This window comes from Sander lucioperca, chromosome 4, assembly GCF_008315115.2.
Source record: "Sander lucioperca isolate FBNREF2018 chromosome 4, SLUC_FBN_1.2, whole genome shotgun sequence".
NCBI classification, from domain to species: Eukaryota; Metazoa; Chordata; class Actinopteri; order Perciformes; family Percidae; genus Sander; species Sander lucioperca.
In genome coordinates, this window is record NC_050176.1 from 5080046 (window position 1) to 5104774 (window position 24729).

Here is a 24729-nt window from a genome sequence, read left to right on the forward strand (position 1 = left end):
CAACACCCTCCCCACAGAATCTCAAAGTGATTTAGCTCTATTGAATTGTTACAATTAATTTTGCCATTAATAACTAAAAGTGCACGAAAAAAAATAGGATTGTGTGCTAACTGAAGAGATAACATTCAATTAATAAAAATAACAACATAATCCTCCCACTTTTCTGCACCCCTCTCCCCCTAATAATTTCCGTGCAGTCTCTTAAAGAAAAAAGAAATCCACCTTTAGATTCAGTTCACAGCAGCTCCTCTGTGACTCCACTCCTTCATTTATCTCCATCTATCTGTGCACTCAGCCTCCTGTACCAAGTGTTAATTAGAATTAAAGGCTGTAGTCGTGTGTGTGTGTGTGTGTGTGTGTGTGTGTGTGTGTGTGTGTGGACGATTCTCTATGGTCCAGTGACCTCCTACTGTAACAGTGAAAGCATTGGGAGACACTTTTTCCTCATCTAGAATGATGAAAAAGAAATATGTTTACACATTAAAATGTAATCCTCTGTAAGGTAATGAATGTAGCTCTGATATATATTAATGTGGTTTTCTGACACTATAAAAAAAAATGGCCCCCTTATATCAGCACAATAGCCTGATGGGAAATGCTTATCCTGCCAGAAGTTGAGATTTGATGAGAGAAATCTCATCAAAGTCGTCAGTTGCAATGTTTCAAAAAATGCAAAAGTTCAATGAATGCTGTGATTTGAAAACGCACATTAAAGCGCATCAATGGCAATGGATGGTAATACCCCGGATGTCAGTGGCACAGCTGATGTTTCTGTAACGTCGACAATCACCAGTGTTAACCCCAGAGCAGCGTTAAAGCAGTGAGAGTTACTGTGTGATGGTCGGGATGCTGCGCGACCTCTTCATGATCAGACACACCTCCACGTCGGGGAGGCTGTCCTGTTTGGTCTGGCCGCAGCCCTCGTCTGCTGCAGCCATGTGCAGGTCGAAGCGCAGCGACACCGACTTCTTCCGCAGCTTGGGATTCCCTCTGAAGAAGGAGCCCTCCCACTGCTTCACCACCTTGTCAAAGTTCTCCGTCCTGGTAGGAGAGAGGTCAAAAGTCGTGGCAATAAACATCAATAATATCTGATGTGATCGGATGTTGAGTTCCTTCTGACCCGATTGTTTTGTTACTTAAAGCAGCCATATTATGCTCATTTTCAGGTTCATAATTGTATTTTAGGGTTGTACCAGAATAGGTTTATATGGTTTAATTTTCAAAAAACACCATATATGTTATATATATATATATATACATATATACATATATATACAGCACTGCACATGCCCAGTAGCTCAGATGTAGATCATGTCAGCTAGCTAGCTCCATAGACAGTAAAAGAAAGGCTGTTTCTACAACTTTGGTCAGTTACAAGGCAGGATTAGCTGGGAGACTTCTAAATGAGGGCGCACATGGAAGTAGTTCTTTTGTAGATTATGGTGAACTTGTGTGTGTTGTAGCAGTGCTTTGCTATTGAGAACGAGGTAGCATGCTAGCGTTAGCCATAGCGTTACCATGCTAACGCTACGAGCTAATGGTTGCGGTTAGCCTGCTCGTTTCGGCTTGTGACGTCACAAGCCGTGCCGATTTTGAACAGCTCACCTAGAGACTGAAGGCAGGACACATTCAGAAACCGTATCTCACTCTAAACAGCATGGGTGGATTTTTATCAAAGTTTGTATGTGTGTGGAAACACCAGAGACACAACATAACACCCCAAATCCCAGAAAAAGTGATTTTTTCATAATATGGGCACTTTAATGACGACTCTAAATTACACTTACTTGCTTGGGAGGAAATTTGGCTAGCCAGCTCAACTGCAACCAAGAAAATGATAGCTCAGAGCTGGCTCCCCCCTCACTCGCTTTGTATAAAATAGTGGTTGGGGTATTTTCTGGACATAGTTATGCTTGAGCTCTCTACAGCAAGGATTAACAAAGCCAAATCATCAACTGGCAGCCTATGGGAAAGCGCAGCAGCACAAATATCAGACTTAATGACCTCAGCGTCACAAGAATTAGAGGAGAGTGATTAGGCAAGGTGTGGTTTCTGTTTGTGTGTTAGTTTTGTTTTCCTCGAGACCCCAGAGGGTGGGGGGCGGGAGAGGGTCTTTGTTCTTGTTCAATTTGTGTTTCTCTGTTCTGTGCACTATCTGACATTACCTGTCACACATTGTGGAATTTGTTTTGTATGTCTGAAGGTGCTAATAAAAAATTGATTGCACAAAAAAAAGAAGTCGTGGCAATAGACCTTTTTCACGGCAGACATGTTGACATGTCATAGTAGGAAAAGCACAGGTGTATTGAAAACCACTAATGATGGCTGCATTCCACTTAGGAGAGGCCCTGGTATGGTGCATGCTGACTCAATGAAATAGCTTACTGGGACACTTGATGGAATTGATCAATTTCAGCTGTGCTTTTCCTACTATGACAGGTCAAAATGTCTGCTGTGAAAAAGGTCCATAAAAAGCTGATGATGACACACGATAAATGTCACACAACGCTCATTATGCGTTTTTAGATTATCTGGACAATGCATGGACACATTTGTGATTAACAATTTGTATTATATCTTTTAACAACATCAGGGTTTCTGCAGGTTTCACCAAGTCAAATTTAAGACTTTTTAAGACCATTATGTATAAAATTTACGACCTTTATCACAACATAAAAAAAAGACTAGACTGGTGTCTAGATCGGCTGCAAAATACGGTAAGTTGCATGTTGGTCTCATTTGTAGTTGTAATACAGCAAATTATATTTGGACTAGCGACAGAAAGAACTACAACACCACATAATTAAAAAAACCAAAAACGTTCTAAAGCGCTGCGGGAGCATTTCAATGAGCATTAGAGGTAGCGTTACATTGACGTAGAAAAATTAAGACTGTTCAAAATAACTGAAGACCTTTTTTTAAAGATTCATGGGTCCCTACAATCTGACATAGGTTATCATGTATGGTTTTATGTCTCTATTCTGTTCATGTGTCAAACATGTTTTCTTTTATTCAGAAACATTTATGGCATGTGGTATGCAGAAATGATTTGTCTTTCTTTTGAATGTGGATGTCAACTGCGGGAAGTCTATTTATTTATTTATTTATTTATTTATAGTATTATCAGGGCTGGGTATCGCCAATGATTTCCCAAATCCAGGGGTGTCGGACTGGGGGGAAAAAGGGGACTGAGTACCCAGGGCCCTCATGTGAGGAGGGCCCAAAAAGATGCTAGAATGAATAGCTGTGGAGGGTCCCATAGAGAATGCCTTTCTACAGGTCCCAGAATTTTGTGCTACGCCCCTGCCAAAATCGATCCGATTCCGATTTGATATCAATTAAGTTAGGCAAATTTCAGTTACAGTACCAACTTTGCTTGGATATAAAAAAAGATTCTCAGAGAACTTATGCTGTAAATTTAACAAGCAAGAAGCAACCCTCAAATATTTTTTTTTTTTACATAATGCACCAGGTTAATGTTTACATTAAGAATTGACCCCTGAAAATGAGGGCCAATTCACCACATCCATGATGAAAAGGCATATATTAAAAAGTTTGATTTTGGGATTTTATGAATTGATATCAGAACACTCAAACAAAGCTGGATTTTAATTGGAGAATCGATTATTTTAACCCAACCCTAAGTATCATTGTGTGTCTTTCATTCATTCATTTTATGCATGATACACCTGGTTGCACAGTAACACCAGAGGGCAGCAAGGGAGAACTCTTCAGTTGCCTCAGACGTGACCTGGTATAAGAGCTATTTATCTCAACATATGCACCTCCCCTTGTAATAACATGCAACCAGTCTGGCACTCAATAGACTCACTGATGGTCAGACCAATTGGGAGCAATTAACCACATCTGCTACTTGATCCTGGCACCCCTAAAAAATAATCGCTAAAATCTATTGTGAGCTAAGGAGTTCTGCTCTAGGAATATCACAGCATCGTTAAAAAAACTAAACCCAGAATCTAGATACCGAGATCATTCAGAAAAATTTCGGAGCCATTTTACAGAAAATAGTGTTGTTCAGCAATTAAGAAACAGCAATGAGTAGAAAAAAGGTAGTCTAGTATCATGAATCTCAGTCAGTGGTGTAGTCTAGTTTTTTTGTAGTGAGTATACTGTGATTTTTCCCTCCCAGGAAGGGATACAGCATATAGCATCAGCCTCATCTGGCTTATTTTTTATAGTTTCTGTAACGTAATCGTCTGCTGCGGTGTCACCCGAAGCTTCAGTAGCTTCAGGGGCAGGCTTACGGAAATAATAGACCTGACACGTTGACATTTCATAGTATGAAAAGCACAGGTGTATTCAAAACCACTAATGATGGCTGCATTCCACTTAGGAGAGGCCCTGGTATGGTGCATGCTGACTCACTGAAATAGCTTACTGGGACACTTGATGGAATGGAGCCATCGTTAAGGTTATCAATTTCAGCCGCGCTTTTCCTACTATGACAGGTCAAAATGTCTGCTGTGAAAAAGGTCCATGAGAGTGTAGTTTGAGTTGGCTTTCGTTCACTATCTACTTTAGTGATTCACATTAGTTCATTTCATGTTTGCACAGAGAATGACCGCCAAGCAACTGTGTTGTTGTTCCTAGGTGACTTGCAACACAGACAGGGTAAATTTATGACCAAAACGGTACATATCCTTGTGTTTTTGTAAGTGGGTATATGCACACGTGCATATCACGTAGACTACATCACTGATCTCAGTACTATTATCACCACGGCTTTTGACTCAGGCTGGGATGTAAACAGCACGAGGCCATGCACATTATGAATGTTTTCACTGTATAGGCCTGTGAGGTAGTTGTAATGATTTGGGGGAACATTCAGCTGGCTAACTCTACTGGGGCATTACCTAACAAAGTAGTAGACCAACTTCATTCTTTTGAAGGCAACAGGAACAGCCTAACTGGAGTATTTTCAACAAGATAATGCTTCCTGTCAGTGGAATTTTAAATAAAGGATTCAAGGAACATTCAGGTAAAATAAAGTCAGTGGACTGACACCAAAGTCCCTTGGCATCAGTGAAGAATCAATCAAGTGACAGAGTGACTTATGATCTGCTGCTCACAGACAGTGTAAATATTCTGGCAGTGTTTGGACATTATGCATGTGTGTGCGTGCATGTCGCTTTTTGGATGCAACATCTGAAGCATGACTAAAGAATTCCGCCCCTGTCTCGTCCAACAATAACAGGTGCCCCGCCCTGAAGACTCCACACCAGGCCAATATCTCCACATCAAATACAAGCCATTAAAGGAGGAACATTCCCATGCAACGCTATGATGAATTTCTCATGGGAACCTGTGCAGCCAACTAAACGATTTATGCCTCGTAACTTGTTCGACGTGTAATGGTAATTATTTTGAGAGCGCGTACATCTAGTCTGCTCGACCACACGTCGTCAGGGTGGGGAGGACACGGATGAGTGTGTAATTAGAAACTAATGAGTCAATGATCAACTCACTGAGTCAAAGAGATGTGAACTGAAGGCTTTGGAGATTAGGCAAGAAAGAAACTATGTCATTTCATAACTAAAAAGGCATTTATCTGGGTAATGTAATGCCCTCTAAAGTGATGCTGTTAGGGCTTGCTACTCGAAAAATGCCTACATGTCAGACTGAACCAAAGGTGCTGACTACAGTTCAATGGGGGGCAAAAAGATCAATACTTACTCGATGGTGCCATGACCCTCTGCACTCTCCCGCACCACATTGCCCTGAAGAATCTCCTGAGTCTTCACAGTGGAGATTGGCAAGTATTTCTCACGCTCCGGCTCTGTGAGAAGACATTAATGAAAAATCATAACAAGATAACACTGTAGTTAGAGAGTGTGTGTGTGTGTGTGTGTGTTTTACCTGTGAGTATCACAAGGCTCTGCTGTCTATGCAGTATGCTTTTCTTTAGCCCACTGCCTGCTGGAAGGAGAGAAGGTATTTCAGGCAGGGGCTCAGACTTGGGTTCGTCCGGAGTAACAGCAGGGTCACTGAAGCCGTTCTCTAGCCCGTTCTCCTTCGGCTCCTCCATGAAAGACCTCCAGGACCGCAGACTCGTTTGCTGTCTAGTACGGCCCATGTACCTGCATGCAGAAGGGCAGAGTACAGAGTAATGGCAACCAAAAGGCATGTGGATTGTATATACCGTGTGTGTATGTGTGTGTGTGTGTGTGTGTGTGTGTGTGTGTGTGTGTGTGTGTGTGTGTTGATTAAAGGCAGGATTGGTAAAGTTGAAAAGCTAGCAAGATTTGAAAGTAGCATCTCCACACGGTCTAAGCCCTCCCCCTGCCCTCGGGGCTCCGACCCACACACAGACGTGCATGTGCATGTGCATGTGCATGCGCACCGCTGCGTCGCTGCTTCAGAGCGGAGCCGAGAAAGGGCCGCGATTTTACTTCACGTCTCATTCACCAGTGAGCAAACTAATATTATTATACCCAATGTTAAAAACAAACATTTAAAGAAATGCCAATAAACCAGAGCATGTTTTTCTCCCATCCCAGAATGCTGTGTGGACTAGCCAGACCCTCCTGGGCAGCGCTGTGGAGGAAGGTCTGGCAATGCGAGATCATTAATGTTGTTAAATACACCTGTGCTTTTCCTACTAGTCAAAATGTCTGCTGTGAAAAGGTCTATTATGCCACCCATGACCAGCATTTAGCAGGAGGCTTGTAACTAGGCCTGTAACAATCATTACATAATTGTATATTATTTTACATAATCGTGGTTTCTTTGTTTAACCTCAATTAATTGCTAACATTAGCTGGTTGTACTACTACTACTTGTTTTAACCCAAACCTAATCCTAACCATAACTTGTCATGACAAAAACCGAATGAGACTTACTAAAAGAAGCGTTATGTCATAAACGTTTATGACTTGTTTATAATGTTTAGGACACGTTCATGACAGTGTCATGTCACTCTTATGTAGATTCAAGTAAAGTGTAACCACCACATGAATGCAGAACAAATGCCCAAATCTCCCAATAGTAATGTAGGTTATATAGTTGTATTGCCTTTATAACTTTATATTCTATTTTTATACTGGGGTATGTTTATGTGTAGTTGAGGCCGGGAGGGTAGGGGACTCCTAAAAGTGAAAATATATTTATCCGCCCCGTGATTCAGATCTGCTCCATAACTGAATGTGGTTCTGACTTGGCCTACACCCTTCCAGCAAGTTTCATTAAAATGAAAAAATTCCATAACCTTGCTGACAGAAAGACAGTGTGTTAATTTGTGTGTTCCTGCGTACTGTTTTATATTCAAGTTTTCTTCATTGCCAACCTCCATGACATTATCTTGAAGAGTGTAAGTAAAAAACTAGATTCATGGTCTTCTTGAAATACCAGTCTTCATCCTCCCCTCCAATTTTCTTCTCTCCTTCTCTCCTCACGTGAACTCTCTTTGCACAGCTGAACAAGACTCTGGATGTTGAAAAGCTGATGTCAAAGTACTGTGCACTGACTTTTCAGCGTTATCTTTTGTGCCTTTTATTTGGTTAATTTGCAGACATACCCAACTCAGAAACCTTTGAGGTTTTATGTGCACAGATGCTTCTGTAAGAGTTGTTTTCACTGTATGAGGATGCTCTTGTCTCTTTTTTTTTTTGTCGCACAGCCCTTTGTGTCACCACCCTTCTCAAATATGAACAAACAATGCAAATTTCAGATCAATGACATCACTCAAAGTCATACCCTGAATGAAAAGCATCTGCAATCTGTCTGGAACATAGTCTACAAGATTCATGAAACCAAACTACCTTCCTCAAACTATAAAATGACAAATCACATGGTTGATGCAGCCAATGTGTTAAATTGCAAAGGAGCTGGATGCGAGGTGTTCTCCATAATTAAAGGCCATGCCAAAAGAGTGGAATATTCCCTAATAAAACAGCTTGACACTGGCATGGAATAATTATCTTGACTGATTCAAGACAGAGCTGCATCATTTGGCTAGAACTCACACGTAGAAAGTTCGTCATCTTCGCTAATCGTTTATGGGTTGTTTTTTTTTTTCCCCATATAAAATTACTGCAATTTCTGGTCAATTTCCAAACACTGTTGTTACATGCGTCACGGCAGAATCCAGCTGTTAGTTTATATTGGCCGCCAGGCTGGGGGTGGGGGTGGCTTACCTGTATCACAGAGTTCACACAGCCAAAGTGAAGCTTCTGCAGTTTTCAAATGCACTAACAAAACCAAGCTCTATAAGCTCTAGACCACGGGTCTTCGACAGGGGGCCCAGGGCCCCATAGGGGGTCCTCAGGGTTACTGAACGGGGGGGGGGGGGGCCCAAATAATTGGTAATGGAAAAGTTTTTTCAAAAATGTAAATCCAACATATTATAATCCTAAGGATTCACTGTGCCACATGTATGTTTAACATTAAAACATGATTCATAGAATCATGCCAACAGTTATTATTTTATCAGCTTAGTATTCTATGCATGATCCAAAAGGTATGTATAAAGGCTTTAGGCTGCCCACACTTTATTGTAGGCCCAGTTTAATATGCAATTTTATAGAATATATGTAGTATATGTCAGTATATTGCTCGATGGTGTTTTAAGCCCCCAACGTCTCCTTCCAGGTAACGCTGCGACCGTTGACTTCAAGGCACCTAACCCTAACCTTAACCATAACCCTAACCCTGCGCTGCCTGGAAAGAGACATTGGGGGCTTACAAACACTGATAAACCAATATATTAGAGACATGCTCGTTAGATATGAACCAGCAAGAACCCTCAGATCCACAGGCAGCGGTCTCTTAACCATCCCTCGCTGTAACTCGAGAGCAGGGGAGACTGCTTTCTGTGTTTCTGCCCCATTGATATGGAACACCCTGCCAGTGGAACTGAGAGAGGCTTCCACACTGAACACTTTTAAAAAAAGGCTAAAAACCCTGCTTTTTTACAAAAGTCTATGAATAACTGAGTTTGTCGCTGTTAAATGTTAATCTTTAGTTTGTGTGTGTGTGTGTGTGTGTGTGTGTGTGTGTGTGCGTGCGTGTTCTATACATGTTTTGTATATATTTTACTCTGTTTAACTGAACAAAGTTTTATTTTATGTCGCTTTTGTACGAAGTACATTGTGTTACATTAACTTGTATGAAATGCGCTATAGAAATAAAGACTGATGATTGATTGATTGATATGTAGTAGGGGGTCCCTGATCTGTCTCTCTCAGTTAGGGGGTCCTCGGTTTAAAAAACGTTGAAGATCCCTGCTCTAGACATAACCAGAGTAGTACGTTTCCCCAGGGCTGTGGTTACGCCGTGACACGTCACTATTTCTCTTGGCCGTACTACACAGCCTCTGTATGTCTCAACCTGCAATTAATATTGTGGATTTTCATTTTCTATACAGATAGATTCTACATAATCCCTAACAGAATAATAGGCTTTGAGCAAACTGAAAAGGCCAACACATGAAATGATCTGATTGACAGCTGTATAAAGGAACGATTGAGAAATTATTTTGTTTACTTTTTCTTTAAGTGGAGAAGTGACTGTCTTCTAATGTGTGTGTAACATCTCCTATTCAGATGCAGACTTTGATATTTGATTATGTAGTATCTTATTTTTCTTCATTTGCTGCCTTTCACTGATTTTGAAGAGGAAGTTGCTCCAGTGTTCTGGGAAAACCCCATTAATTACTTTCCTGGTTGACAGTCAAATTGTAACATTCCGACTCAACTATTTTTTCTTGCTTCCTCAAACGTTTTCATTCCTTTCTCTGCCTCATGCCCTCACCTGCCCTCCTCCCGCTCCAGCAGACGTCGGTAAGTGGCGATCTCCCGCTCCAGCCTCATCTTGGTGTTGAGGAGCTGGCTGTGGCGCTGGCGCTGGGTTGCCAGACCGCTCCTCACCTGCACCAGCTCGCCCTCCAGCCCGGCGATCACCTGGGAAAGGTCCTGCAGCTGGCTGGAGTACAGCCGCTGGGTGTTCTGCAGGGAGCTCTCCAGGCCTTTCTCCTGGAAAGCAAGAGGCATGGGGAGTCAGGATAATGACTACACAGTAATCCTTTTTACAATTATTTATTTTTTAACAACATACAAAACATACAACTCGCAACATGATCCCCCCCCCCCCCCTTCATCATCACCACCCACCCAAACAAAAATCAAGAAAAGATGACACAGTAACTACAATATTCAAGACCATTTAATAAAATAGTAACAAAATAGACAATAAACCGTAAACCAAATTAACATCTATCTATAAATTGCAGGAACGTCTGTCTGTCTGTCTGTCTGTCTGTCTGTCTGTCTGTGTGTTATGCGCATATCTCTCGAACCGTTAGTCCGATGGATTTCAAACTTGACAGGTGTCTTGCTACGGGCACGAGTAAGTGCAGTGCCAAGTTTGACGTTGTTTGGATTAGACATGCAAAATATATCGTGGGGTGTTACCGCCTTTGACTCTATTCCTGCTTCCAACATTAGCTACATGATTGCTGGATATACCAAACTTACTTTTCTTCACTTTCCTGGAGCACGGGCGGATAGCTGAAAGGAACATCGCGACTGTTGTGTGGAATAAGGTTGGCGAAAAAAAGGCGCTACGCTTTTCCTTGTCTATTTTTTCGCTAAGAGGTAACTCAACAAAAAGCCATTTGCCAACACTAAATATCAAACAAAAGCCTGACACTATATAGTATTAAGTTGCTGTGAGCTGTAGCCTACATTCACCACTTCTAACCAGAGGCAGAATAATGTAATCTCGGAGATTATTCCTTCACAGCGCTGTGCAATGCGAGAAAATCTCAGAGCTGAACCGGGCAGATACAGCACTTTTCATCAGACTCACCCCGGGTTAATTAAGTCTACTGCTAACTAATAACATTACCGTCGCCAAAATACCCCCGCGAATCAAATCCATACTTCACCGTTAACTGTCAAGCCACTAAACCTGTATGGAAATGAACACCTCTGCTGAAATGTTAAATTCGTTAACGATCATACGACACAAGACAACACTGTCTCGCTCTCTCTCTCTCTCTCTGCGCACACACACACACACACACACACACACACACACACACACACACACACACACACAGTCCGATTCTGGTGGTTGATGAACGCAGATGTGTGCTGATTAGCTCTCATAACGGGCCAGGTGGTTAGCGCACTGCCATGAGTCCATGACGCTAATGTCTGATTACTCCACATTGTCATTGTGATATTTTGTGATTACATTCTGAATCTGCAACGTTCTCTGCCAGGTAAATCAGTAAGTTAGTAGTAGGCTATACAGGGGAGTTGCATATGAAGTGGTTTGGGGTCCTTCTGTAAGTAATTTTGGGGTACATTTTGTTTTGATGAATTCTACAAGCAGCAATACCACAGGCCAAGCAATCGGCCCGTTCCAAACAGGCATATTTTCAATGGGCACTGCACTAGTATGTATAGATGACAACACCATAAGCCCATCACACACGTCTCTCCCCACCACAAAGCTTCTTAGGAGCCCTCCGGAAAGATGTGTTTTCTTACCAAGGCATGTAGAGTCTCAATCTCCACCTGCAGGGAGTGCCACTGCCTCCGGGCCTCGGCCAGCTCGGCTCGAGCCTCCCTCAGGGCGGCGCTGCCCAGGCTCACCTGCGTCCACGCTGCCTCTTCCTGGGTCAGGGGACAGGGTCAGACATTCAAAGAGGTACAGTCAGTGGCAGAATGTAATTAAGTACATTTACTAAAGTACTGTACTTACAGTAAGTACACATGTTGAGGTACTTATACTTTACTTGAGTCTTTTCTTTTCATACCACTTTCTACTTCTACTCTACTACATTTCAGAGAGAAATATTGTACTTTTTACTGCACTACATTCATCTGACAGCTTTAGTTACTAGTTACTTTATAAATTAAGATTAAATATAATGTTTTATTATAAATGAAACTACCCGACAATATAAGGGCCCACAAGTCCAGCTGAAATGATTAGACCATTAAACACACAACTGTTTGCATCGTTTCCACTATTTTTACTTTTAATAATTAAGTTACATTTTCAATGCAGGACTTTTACTTGTAACAGAGTATTTTTTTACAGTGTGGTATTAGTATTTTTACTTAAGTAAAGGATCTGAATACTTCTTCCACCGCTGGGTACAAGAACCACAACACCACAACCACTGCTACTGTCTTGTGTGCCAAACACACACACACACACACACACACACACACACACACACACACACACACACACTCATTTTAATCTATTCACCAGTAAACTTCCCCTGCATGTGATAATATGGAAGAACTGTTTTTCTCACCCACATAAATGTATGCATGGTATGTGGATTCTTGGAATTGATACTAGATAAAGGAAACAGGCCTGATGAGCACATACAATAGGGATGTTACGATGCATTGTGAAGCGGATAAAAATGGATATAAATGTGTAAAGATTACAACCTGTGGAGATAAAAAAAAATTAATCGCGGTGCAGCTTTTAAACAGCCTAGGGCGTAATCTACTTTTGATTTCACTTCTTTGACTTCAGACCTCACTACGTCTTCTTAGTTTATTTATTTGAAGAGATTTCTTTTCTATTTTGTTTTAGCTAAACATCTAACTATTCATTTTTTTTATTACATTTTTGTAATTTAAAGTGCCCATATTATGAAAAAATCCCTTTTTCTGGGATTTAGGGTGTTATGTTGTGTCTCTGGTGCTTCCACACTCATACAAACTTTGAAAAAAATCCACCCATGCTGTTTAGAGTGAGATACGGTTTCTGAATGTGTCCTGCCTTCAGTCTCTGGGTGAGCTGTTCAAAATCGGCACGGCTTGTGACATCACAAGCCAAAACGAGCAGGCTAACCGCAACCATTAGCTCGTAGCGTTAGCATGCTAACGCTAGCATGCTACCTCGTTCTCAATAGCAAAGCACTGCTACAACACACACAAGTTCACCATAATCTACAAAAGAACTACTTACATGTGCGCCCTCATTTAGAAGTCTCCCAGCTAATCCTGCCTTGTAACTGACCGAAGTTGTGGAAACAGCCTTTCTTTTACTGTCTATGGAGCTAGCTAGCTGACATGATCTACATCTGAGCTACTGCACATGTGCAGTGCAATCAAAGATAGTACAGAAGAAGAAGAAGAAAAGAGGTCTCACTGTAGCTAAAACAGAGACCAGCTGAAAAGAGGATCTGCAGCAGTGAGAGAGAGCACTGCAGTACAACAAAAATATGGTGTTTTTTGAAAATTAAACCATGTAAACCTATTCTGGTACAACCTTAAAATACAATTATGAACCTGAAAATGAGCATAATATGGCTGCTTTAAGATCAAATGCAATTTCAGTTGCACTTTTGATAAGATGACGTCGAGGATGAGGATGTTTTTTTTCATAGTTTATACAAATAAAGGAATATTTTTCAGTCATTTGTCTGCAGCTCATTCTGTCAAATAAATCGTGAGAAAATCGTATCGTGGACTTCATATAAATTCCTTTAAACGGAGACTAAAAACCTACTCATTCAGTCTGGCTTTCACGTAGTTATAATTTTTATAATTTTGTATTATTTTATTGTTTTAACGTGTTATAATTTCTATGGCTTTAGTGTTTTATACCTTTATATATATATATATATGTGTGTGTGTTAGGATAAATATCTATCAAAGAATGGACAAAATGACTGGAGTTGTTTCTTTAAGCTTATTTTACTTGCGCAAGCAGAGTCAGTTTACAGCACTCAGTATAAGTACAGAAAATGACTGAAGACTGGTCTCAACAGTGGCTTTTTATGAGGATATGGAGAGCATAGTCATAAAAATACACACTCAGTAGCTTTGTCTTATCTGGGACTCTCCTACACATCATGTGCTCTGCCCTCAGGGCATCCTGTACTTTAGACAAGGCTAGTTGTTCTCATGATTATCACATGAGAAACAGAAATATGTTACACACAGATTTCATGCAAATAGTTTAACACTAAAATGAAGCATAACATATTGCTAGTAAGCCTTATTTTTTGGGCATTTTAGGCCTTTATTTCCACAGGACAGATTAAGACATGAAAGGGGAGAGAGAGGGGGAATGACATGCAGCAAAAGGCTGCAGGTCAGAGTCGAACCCACAGCCACTGCATCAAGGAGTAAACTTCTATATTTGTGCACCTGCGCTACCAACTGAGCTAACCCAGCCACAGCAATGTCTACGTACATATATATATATATATATATATATATATATATATATATATATATATATATATATATATACACACATATATTACGACAGTTTTACATTATTATTGATATTGTTTTAAATATTTCATTGTTTTTTTATATATATTTTATTAATTTTTTAGTGTGCATTGGTCTCTAAATCCATTTATATATATTTTTTTCCTATTATTATTCCTTTTTCTTGTCTTTCAATCACTGTTTTCACTTTGAATTGCATTTTGTTATGTTTGAAAGGTGCTATGTAAATAAAGATTGATTGATTGATGAATGGTATCGAGTGTATGGTTACATCCAGGGCTTTAAATTGACACCCGCCAACCCGCCAAAAGCGGGTCAAACTTAACTTTGGCGGATAACATTGCAAAGTTACTAGCCAATTTGGCTGGTGATGAGTTAAGCGAATAACATTACTTTGGCAGGCTGCACAACACAAGTCAGTGTTGCCAGATTGGTCTGTTTTCCGGCAAGAACTTTGGGCTGTTTTGTGTGTGTGTGTTTGGCTTAGAAACCTACTCTTTATCTGGCTTGTAAACTAATCCATTTGCCATGAACACTGACTGTGTCGTGACTTTGTGTTGTACAACTGTCGGCTACGCGCCTAGCGTGTGGTATCGATTACGAGCTACACTGGAACGGAGAAGACGAACAGAACGGTGCAAAACAAACCAGAGGAGCTGAAATCAAAGTGACGTTTAGTTAGTAAAAAAAATAAATGGCTAGTGGAAAATCTGATTGGCTGGTAACTTTAAAAATGTCATGTTGGCTGGTGATCAAAAAATGAATTTAAAGCCCTGGTTACAACATAGGACCACCTAACACACAGTGTGTGGGTAACAGTTCTTTCCTGTCAGTCAGACGGTGAAGCCGCAGGTGCTGCTGCTGCTCAGGGTTTCTGCAGGTTTCACCAAGTCAAATGTAAGACTTTTCAAGACCTTTTAAAGACCATTATGGATGTAATTTAAGACCTACAGTGGCTTGCAAAAGTGTACACACCCCTGCTAAAGTTGACTAAAAAGAGGAATAAAAAAAAACATCTTTTGGAAATTGATCTTAATGCCTTAATTAAAAAAAATGAGGAAAAATCCAACCTTTAAGGACACCAATTTTCTTTGTGAATGAATAATGTATTGTAAATAAATAAATGTTCTTCCTTAAAATACAGGGGGCATAAGTAAGTACACCCCTATGTTAAATTCCCATAGAGGCAGGCAGATTTTTATTTTTAAAGGCCAGTTATTTCATGGATCCAGGATACTATGCATCCTGATAAAGTTCCCTTGGCCTTTGGAATTAAAATAGCCCCACATCATCACATACCTTCACCATACCTAGAGATTGGCATGGTTTTATTTCAGTTAGCCTAATAGCTGGTTTGATTTGCATTGAGAGATGATTTTATGGAAAGTACCCCATTCCTAAACGTGCACTTCCCCATAGCTGAAGAATAAAATCTGTTTTATGTCTGTGGTACAATCCGAAAAGAAACTCAATAAAAAAGCTGATTGGCTGCAATATAAGTTGCATGCCGTCTCATTTGTAGTCTTAATACAGTGCATTATATTTGGACTAGCGAAAGAAAGAACTACAACACCACGCAATCAAAATAAAAAAAACACTGTAAAGCGCTGCGGAGCATTTCAATGAGCATTACAGGAAACTTACGACCTGTTTAAAATGATTGAAGACCTGAAACACAATACCTCAGCAAATGTAAGACTTAATTTAACCCTTAGTTAGATGCAGAACTTTTCTGTCGCTTTTTTTGGCCCTTTTTTTCCACTACCACCGGATTCACCACTAACATCAACTGATTACCACTAGTTTTACACTTTTTTTTTTAAATTCATGGTCAATAAACCTCATGTATATGTATATATGTATGTATATATATTATACCTCAATTATGAGTTAAAAAAAGATGAAATTATGGATTATTTCGACAAATAGTTTAGTCAGGATACTGTTTTTTCAATTGCTATAAAATGTAATAAAACACCCCAAATTCAATGGAAGTAGTGAACTGATCATTGATTTTACTTGCGAAGAGCGTTGTATGGAAACATCCATGTTATTTTTGGGTAATTTGCATATTTCCTACTGGTTAAGGCCTAAAATTTGGATTTAGAAATTTTTAGACTTTTCTTTTTAGACTTTTTAAGACCCGGCAGAAACCCCGGCTGCTGCTAGTGTGTGTTTCAGTTTGGGTAAACAAACAGCGGCGCAGACAGCCAGGCCTCCGTGTACACACAGCTGTACAAGCTGTGTGTACACTGTCCAGCTGTTAAGCGCTCACACCCTCTGCCCTCGCCCGTTCAGACGCAGTGAAGCGGTGAAGCTGTCTCAGCACAGTTATGACAATATTTTGACAGTAAAAACAAAAGAACATGACTCAAGTTATGTAAGTTATTCTCTGTTTAATTTATGGCTCCAATGATTCTCATTTTCTGTTTCAATGCATACAGTATATTTGATTTACTGGGAACATTCTATGACAAGCAAATTTAGGCCGAGATTATCCTACATCAGCTTTTCATAACTGATAACCCTCGGCAACAAGATTCTTTTATCTTACATAAAGTTGGATGTCAAAGGCGGGGGCATTTAGTATTCCATCTGTTATCTCAGGCAGTAATGGAAGAAGGACTTTTATTATTATTAAAAGTAAAAGTACTCAATGCAGAAAAACCCTCAACTTTTAGAAACTGGAAACAATCCAAACAGTTCTGTTTAATCCTCTAATCATAACCACTTGTGGGCCGTTATATTGTTGGGTAGTTTAATTTATAATAAAACATCATATTCCATAAACTACATGTGTTTTGTGTGCAAAAGTCTTAATGTGTAGCTAGTAAGTAAGTAACTAGTAACTAAAGCTGTCAGATGAATGTAGTGGAGTAAAAAGTACAATATTTCTCTCTGAAATGTAGCGGAGTAGAAGTAGAAAGTGGCATGAAAAGAAAAAGAGTCAAGTAAAGTACCTCAAATTTGTACTTAAGTGCAGTACTTGAGTAAGTGTACTCAGTTACATTCCACCACTGGCCTCTATTTTGTAGTAGAGCAATGCGCCGACAAGGGAGGAGAAGAAGTCTACAAGCTAGCAAACATGGATGTAAAGGATGCAAAAAAAAATCATTTTTGCAAATGTTTTATGAGGAAGGAAATGCATTTAACACATTTAAGGATACACATAATAAGGGCATTAATTCAATATGATCATTTATCATCTTTCAATGGAATCATAACGTGATGAAATCATATGTCGAGATATCGTGATATGCAATGACGTTGTCTAAATTGATAACAAGCACATACTAACTCAATTTTCTCAGAACATCTGTTGTGAAACCTTTTGAGGGAATATCATTTGAAGAACTGCAGATTTGTTTTAACATCACACTATTGTTGTGCATGCCTGTAAAAACGGTCAGTATATAGCTGGGAAAAAATGTATTTCTTTTTTATTTTCTCCATATTGCCCAGCCCTACACATAATGTGTTTTAAACACTTTTGTTTGTGTATAAAAAAAAAAAAAACTCCACAGGGCACTTTTAAGTTTAAACAGGATCACTGAAAAATAATAACGGATTTAATGCTGCCCCCTCTCAGTCAATTAGTCCAATCATCCGTCCATTTTGGTCTTAGCCAACTAAAATTTCTTCCGTCCATTAGTCGTTTTTTTAAAATCCGTTTTCATGCTGAATGACTCATATTGAAGAAACGTATCAGCACATCTGTGGTAAAAACAAGATTTAGATTGGTGCTTTTGCACGATTGTTTGTGGAGAGAGTCAGTTTTACAGATCTGTCGATTAAATCGACTAATTGATTAGACGACAAAATCATATGAGTGTCAGTCGACTAAGAATTCCTTTAGTCGAGGACAGTCCTAGATGAATGTACCGTGCGCTTAACGATCCAAGTGCACGGCGTGAAGCGCATGGCGCAGGTGCGTTTAGGGCGTGTCAATATCTACTTTTGCTAGTTTGAAAAAACTAGCAAAAAAAAGGGTCTGTGCCCCGGGCGCATGGTTCAAAAGGGTTGTACTTAGTGTCTTCATTAATTCATAGGTGTGTTTTGGGCGTAACATGCAATAAACCAATCAGAGAGTCATCTCCCATTCCCTTTAAAAGCCAGGCGCGTCTGTACCTTGGCGCGTTGCTATTATGATGGCGGATTTGCACTGTAATATTTTTATTTGTAATCTTTTGGATGTTTGTGTGCTGCTGCGCGTCCCTGTGTGTGTAACAAGCATAGTGTGTCCGCGCTGTGCATAAGCCTAGGCACATTTTACTAATTTGCTGTTAAAAAACAATGAATGGTGCGATCACTTCCCGCTGCCTCAAGATAGCAATACGCCAAGAATGCACCTGAACACACCTCCCTGTAAGACCAGCACGCCCATGGGCGCAAAGATGGGCGCAGGTGCATTTGCTATTTAAACGACGTGGGCGCTGGACGGGAAATTGACAACTGTGTCGGTCTTAAACTAGCAAAGACACTTGCGTTGGGCTCTGTGCTGCGCCGGGTGCAAGATAGGGCCCGTAGTGTAGTTTTACTGCCTGCATCAGGGTTTTGACTCTCCACTGTAGTTTGCACTCTAACTTTGCCAACTCATGAAGAAAACAATGCAACTCTTCCCAGGAAGCACAGGTTTTGCCTGTTTAATATCATAATATTATACAAAGCTGATTGCATGTTGAACTTTTTTTTCCTCCTCAAAAAAGACATGCAGTGCATTCTTTGAAATGTAAATATCACCCATGCTAATTATGGACATCATGCAGGCTTCTGACTGCAGCATTGTGTAACCGTTACTTTAGTGGAAGAGACAGAGAAGGTTTGCTGTAAACAACGGCATTTCATAAAAACCTGCTCCATTTTAGCGCTGTGGTAGCTTGCAGCCCTTGGCGATGGCACTTTATTGTCGCTGTCAGACCAAAGTCATTGAGCTGTGGCACAGGAGCACGGGGATAATAAAAGGCACCTACGCTGCGCTTTTCCCCGTAGTAACAAAAAAAGAGGTCAGTTAGGCTAAAATAACAGTAGAAAAGCTCCTACTTTAAAATGAAAAATGCTGCTATTACTACATAAAGGATGAACAATCTGTCAAATACAGCAGATGAGAATGCTCAGGTTGTAATTTGGCTCATACATATTTAATGAAGATCAGGGATCATTCACTCAGAGTGGTAACTGATCACATTTTGTAACAAAACACTGTAATTGTGTGTAACAGAACAAAAGGTGAGGTGAGTGAGGAGACATTTTGGCAACAGCATACACAAACCTGCAAGAAGGTAAATACAGACACGCATACACACACACATACATACACATACATACACAAAAGGCAGAGAGGCATGGTGAGTCCTAACCCTACAGCCTTTCACCACAGTCAACAAACACTCTGCAAAACCATTTAACTCAGCCGAGCATATATATCACTCAGGCTTGCCTGTGGGACAGCCTAGAGTTGCTCTTGAGGGTGTGTCTGGCTGGCAGCGGGCCAGGACAACATGAGAGAGGCACAAAAAAAAAAGAGTAAAGATGCAGGAGTGGATGCGTACCTCACTGAGAACTCCTCCGTGTGATCTGGATGCTGCTGCTGCTCCAGAGCGGCTGGGTCCGGCCGAGCCGGGGAGTGGATGTGCCACGGCACCCAGGCCGAGGTGTCTCTCTCCCAGGCCGGGGAGTCTGCCCTGGTCGCACTGCGCTCTGATTCGGTCGAGGAGCTGGGTGAGCTCCATCCCTGTGCCATCCTCCTCCTCCTCCCCTCCTGCTGCTGCTGCTGCTGCTGCGGCCGTCGCTAACAGAGCATCACAGGAGCCGGCACGCTGCAGCTGCAAAGCCCGGGCTGCCTGCAAACAGCCAACCAGATGGAGCAAGAGGGGGAGGGAGGGGGAGAGAGAGAGAGAGAGAGAGAGAGATGGGGGGGGAGAGTGAAAGACAGAAAGAAAGGGTGAGAAGAGAGGGATGATGTAAAGAGTGAGAAGAGAAAAACAAGACAAAGAGGAAGATGAAACGTGTTTGTGTATGGCTAAGTGAATGAATGCATAGGAGAAAAAGAGGGTTAGGGTTAGAGCGATGTGTGTGTATGAGTGTGTGTGAGTCGGTCAACGCAATGCAGAGGCCAGAGAGAGAAAAGTAGAGCCAGTTATTGAGCCCTACAGTACAGTACATGCGTGCAGATGTGTATGTGAGCCCGAGTGTGTGTCTGTACGCAGGAAGAGACACCTGAAGTGAGGGAGGGAAGTATTAGTCAGCAGGAATGAGAAAATGAAGAGAAGGAGGAAAAGAGGAGGGGGCCGATGAGGTCAGAGTAAAGGGACGAGGGATCGTTAGATGCTGTGAACACACACACGCACACGCACACGCACACGCACACGCACACACACACACACACACACACACACAATCTGCTGAATTATTTTTAACCTCAGTGGGGACAAAATGTATCCCCCCCCTCAAAGTGATCAATGCTACTTCACCAATAGACCATATATTACATATTGTACTTAAAATAGAAGTATTTTAAAATAAGTAAAGCGCTGTAACGTGAACAGTCTAAAGTGCGATTACAACCAAAATAGACCACCCACTGACAGCGCTCGCTTTCGTGAGACAATAGATGACATTGCGATCATATTGAAAGGGGGATGTAATTCTTGCATGTTTCGCTTTGTTGTGCATGAGACTATGTGTCCGCATGAGGAAGTTCGGGGTGGATAAAGGGTATGTTGTAGTGCGAGACTGTGCTTACAGATGGAAAAACGCCATCAAAAAGAAAGATAGACAGGAGCAGTGACACAGGCAGACAGATGAGTTGGACGGGAAAAAGAAAGAAAGAAAGAAAGGAAAATATGTCATGGCAAGCATTTGCAGGCAGCACATTCAGTGACCTGAAACTCCTGGTGCATCTGCTGCAGATCTGTCATGGAGTGGCGAAGGCCTGCCTGCAGCGTCACGCTGCTCTGGTCTGCGTTCCTCTTTGACTCCCGGAGCAGAGCCACCTGTTGCTCCAGACGCCTGGTGTTCCTCTCCTCCGTCTCACACCTATCATGGGATGGGATGTCAACAGCCAAGGCTATTCGTTGAGCCCCATTGTGTGTTTATTGTAGATCATTTAACCATGGCATACATCAATCACATAAAAACCTTGCATAAACACAAAGAGGATAGGGCGAAATGGCCAGTGAAAATACATGTATTCAAATAGAGCGCAACAGATCAAAGCCAAGTGGAAAGTTTTTATTTCCCTGACATATTGACACATTCCTCAGTCTTGCCAAATATCCAGTTTAACTTCTTCTTTTTTTTTTTTTTTAGCTGAAAGAGCATTGGTGCATGGCAGTGAAAGGGTTTTGCAGAAGTGTGTCATGAACGGCGTTAAAGAGTCTTGGAGACACACTCGGCTAGTCAGGAGACACATCAAGTGGAGCTATATATAGAACAGGTATGTATTTCAAGCCGCAGCAGCGTGTCATCACTGTCCTTCAGGGGTTAATGGCTGACAGCAGATGGATGGTATGTGTGTGTACAGTATGTCTGTGTGTGTGGGTGTGTGTGTGTGTTGTGTGTGGGTGTCACTCTGCATCAATACATATGTGAAAGTGCCGACGCGGCACAAAGCCCGGCCTGGATTTGTATGCAGGTTGGCTCACAGGAGCGGGAACTGGCCTGAGTTAGATAACAGAGAACTGGAAAAGCATTGCAGCAGAATAAAAACAGGAAGTCCTTAGCCAGTTATTCTACACCTATGCTTAGTATGTTGGGATGCTTTTATGGGCCAGAAATGATAATCCCACATGTTCTCCTAGCATGTATTACTATGTTACTTAAGATAAAAAAAACTGTATTTTTCCCCTCTGTACCTGATCACTTTGGAGTGTAATATGTTTATAGGATGCAATCTCACGCCTAGTATGCTTATCAATAGGCCCTAGGCGGTATTGGCTGAAGGAGAGGCGGGTTAGAGATTTCAGGAAAACTACAGCCAAATACAGCTGACCTGGCCTGGACGGCAGCAGCTCTGGATTTCATGCTGTCAGACTGTAATGCCAGCTGGGCATTCTCCATCAGAAGGTTACCAACCTGACAAAAATAAATACAAAAATAGATCAAAGGAAGTGCAACAACATTATGTTTTTCTACAGCTGTCAGAATGACTTGTAAGTTGGTCTGGGCTGAGGCATTTGGGTGAGGTCTGCCATAATAGAGAAGTAAAATACTTTTGTTTTGGTTTGAATATGTTTTATGAGCAACTAGTGGTATTTTGAACTGTCTGTCCTACATCAGTGCATGCAGATACTAGAGGTGTGAATCTTCACTGGACTCACGATTCGATTCGATTATGATGAGCCTGTCAACAATTCAAATCCATTCCACATTCCGATGCATCATGATGCGTCACCTCCTCAATATTATTATATATTGCTACACATTTGTTTTCATCAACAAATTCAAGCAGTCATATATATATATATATATATATATATATATGAACTCCCCTTTTAATTGTATCTGCTCTTAAAGAACTTAAGAATTCCTGAATGTAGCGGAGTCTGAACACAGCAAATCAACAAGCAAGATCAGTAGGCAATAATCGATTATGGTCTGTCACTGCAACGATGCAGAATCGTCCAGGTCCGCATCGCGATGCATTGATGCAGTGATTCATTTCAACACCCCTAGCAGATACTGTACTTTGATTTTCAATTGACATTTCAAACATTATGCCCTGTAATATTATTATTATTATTATTATTATTATTATTATTATATATATTATTGTGTTATTTTTCACGGGTTTCCTGTTTACAAACATTACAGGGTGCGTGCGCATACCAGGGGCAGAAAGCCAGATTGGTGAGCTGGTCCGCTACTGCAACAACCTTAAGTATTTAAGCTTTCCTTATTGTTTGTATATAACTGCTGACTCAATAAGCGTGATTTTAGTTGGACCTGTTTGTCTGTCTTTAATTTTGCAGTGTTACTGTGATATAGCTATATGTATGGCTATAATTATCGTTTTAAGCTAATGTAATAGCCAATGTTAGCAGCAGGGTTACCCCTGAGTGTACCCCTATGGTTGATTTATGCCTTAAAATAATGGCCAGGATTCCCGGGCGAAAGGTACGATATGTGTGTCTCCATTTCAAACATCACTGCAGGTTGACTGTTTTTAGCAGCAGAGGTTGATTGTGGGCGAGAGGGCGACAACACTGTCGTGGTTAGCTCGCCGAAACTCTACTGCCGCTGCCTCGGCAACGTTAGCTAATGTCCGCTAGCATATAGGCTAACTATAGCCAGTTAGCTTTGTATGTAACGTAATAAAAACCCACCTATCTCGTAGGAGCGAAGCTTAATATTTTATTCAATAACATTATGGTACAAAAGGAGCACTAACGCCACAGGTCTTATGTTGACAACGTGGACACAGATATAAGAAACTCCAAAGGCAGTCGTAATATTTACCTAGCAGGCTAGGCTAACGCTGTTGCGCTAACGTTAGCAAAACATCGGCGTAGCTTTAGCTAGCAGTCTAAACTTGTCTCGAGTACGGACCTATAACTATCTACGGTCCGGACTCGAGTACTACAGCCCTGACAGGTAGATATTAGCTGAACAACTGAACAAGCTGCAACTTTTCTGATTGATTCAATGGGATCCTGACTCTTACATATGACCCCAATCTGCCCTTCTTATGGCTTGAAGCCATAACCTCCGCTGGTTTTTCGCAATAGCATGCTTCCCCCTAGGTATGTTAAACATCAGGCACCCATCACTGGCTCTATTTGTGCAATTTACCACGCAACAACTCCTTGGCATTTTGACTTACACTATGCTGCTACTACTACTAGCTACACGAAGCACATCTTCTTTCTGCCCCCTGGTTGCGTGCGCAAGCAGCGATGACGTTGCCGAGAAATCCATGTATATGTTGTACTCTACATAATAAACCAATAGGCCTTTTTCACAGTAGACATTTTGACTGGTCATTGTATGAAACAGCACAAATGGAGGAATAACCTTTATATCAGCGATGTGTAGTGAGAACTCTGCATCTCCTTTTTATACAGTACAATAGTTTTGATGCTCTTTCATGAAATACAAATTGTTTGTCCTGTAAGAAATGACTTTGTGACTATTCTATTGTGCATATAGGCTAATGACAAACGGCACATTCAGCACATATGTACATTTCCCGTTTAGGTGATTCAAGCTCGCAAATCTAATAACAGCAAGACTGATACAAATTGCACACCTTATTATATGAGGACCAAACCAAACCTAATATTGGCTTATTTGCTTTAAAGGAATAGTCGGAGTGTGGAAGTGGGAGTGTATGAGCTACTTCTCCATGGTCAGTGTGTTGGCTACAGTAGATGGCGGTCGGCATGCCCCTAGTTTGGAGAAGCAGGCAGGAGAACAGGCACAAAAGCTAAGCAATGTACTGCTGTGGACGGGGACAGCAGTAAAACGTATTTTATCCACGTAAAAATATCAACGT

At 41.1% G+C, this 24729-nt stretch overlaps 1 protein-coding gene across 3 annotated transcripts in view; it reads right to left on the bottom strand.

Moving 5' to 3' along the window:
• Positions 1–496: 496 nt before the first annotated feature.
• The window catches only part of krt222 (keratin 222), a 52937-nt gene continuing 28704 nt past the window's right edge, over positions 497–24729 (bottom strand). For 2 of the 3 annotated variants that reach the window (XM_031284569.1, XM_031284568.2), the window contains 8 exons: positions 22228–22310; positions 21119–21272; positions 19787–20077; positions 11514–11639; positions 9769–9989; positions 5878–6098; positions 5695–5797; positions 497–1041 (listed from right to left, as the gene is read on the bottom strand). In XM_031284569.1, coding sequence (XP_031140429.1) covers positions 828–1041; positions 5695–5797; positions 5878–6098; positions 9769–9989; positions 11514–11639; positions 19787–20077; positions 21119–21272; positions 22228–22310 — 1413 coding nt within the window. In that variant the 3' untranslated portion in view covers positions 497–827. The remainder of the gene's footprint in view (positions 1042–5694; positions 5798–5877; positions 6099–9768; positions 9990–11513; positions 11640–19786; positions 20078–21118; positions 21273–22227; positions 22311–24729) is intronic. The other variant, XM_036000692.1, reaches the window with a different exon arrangement.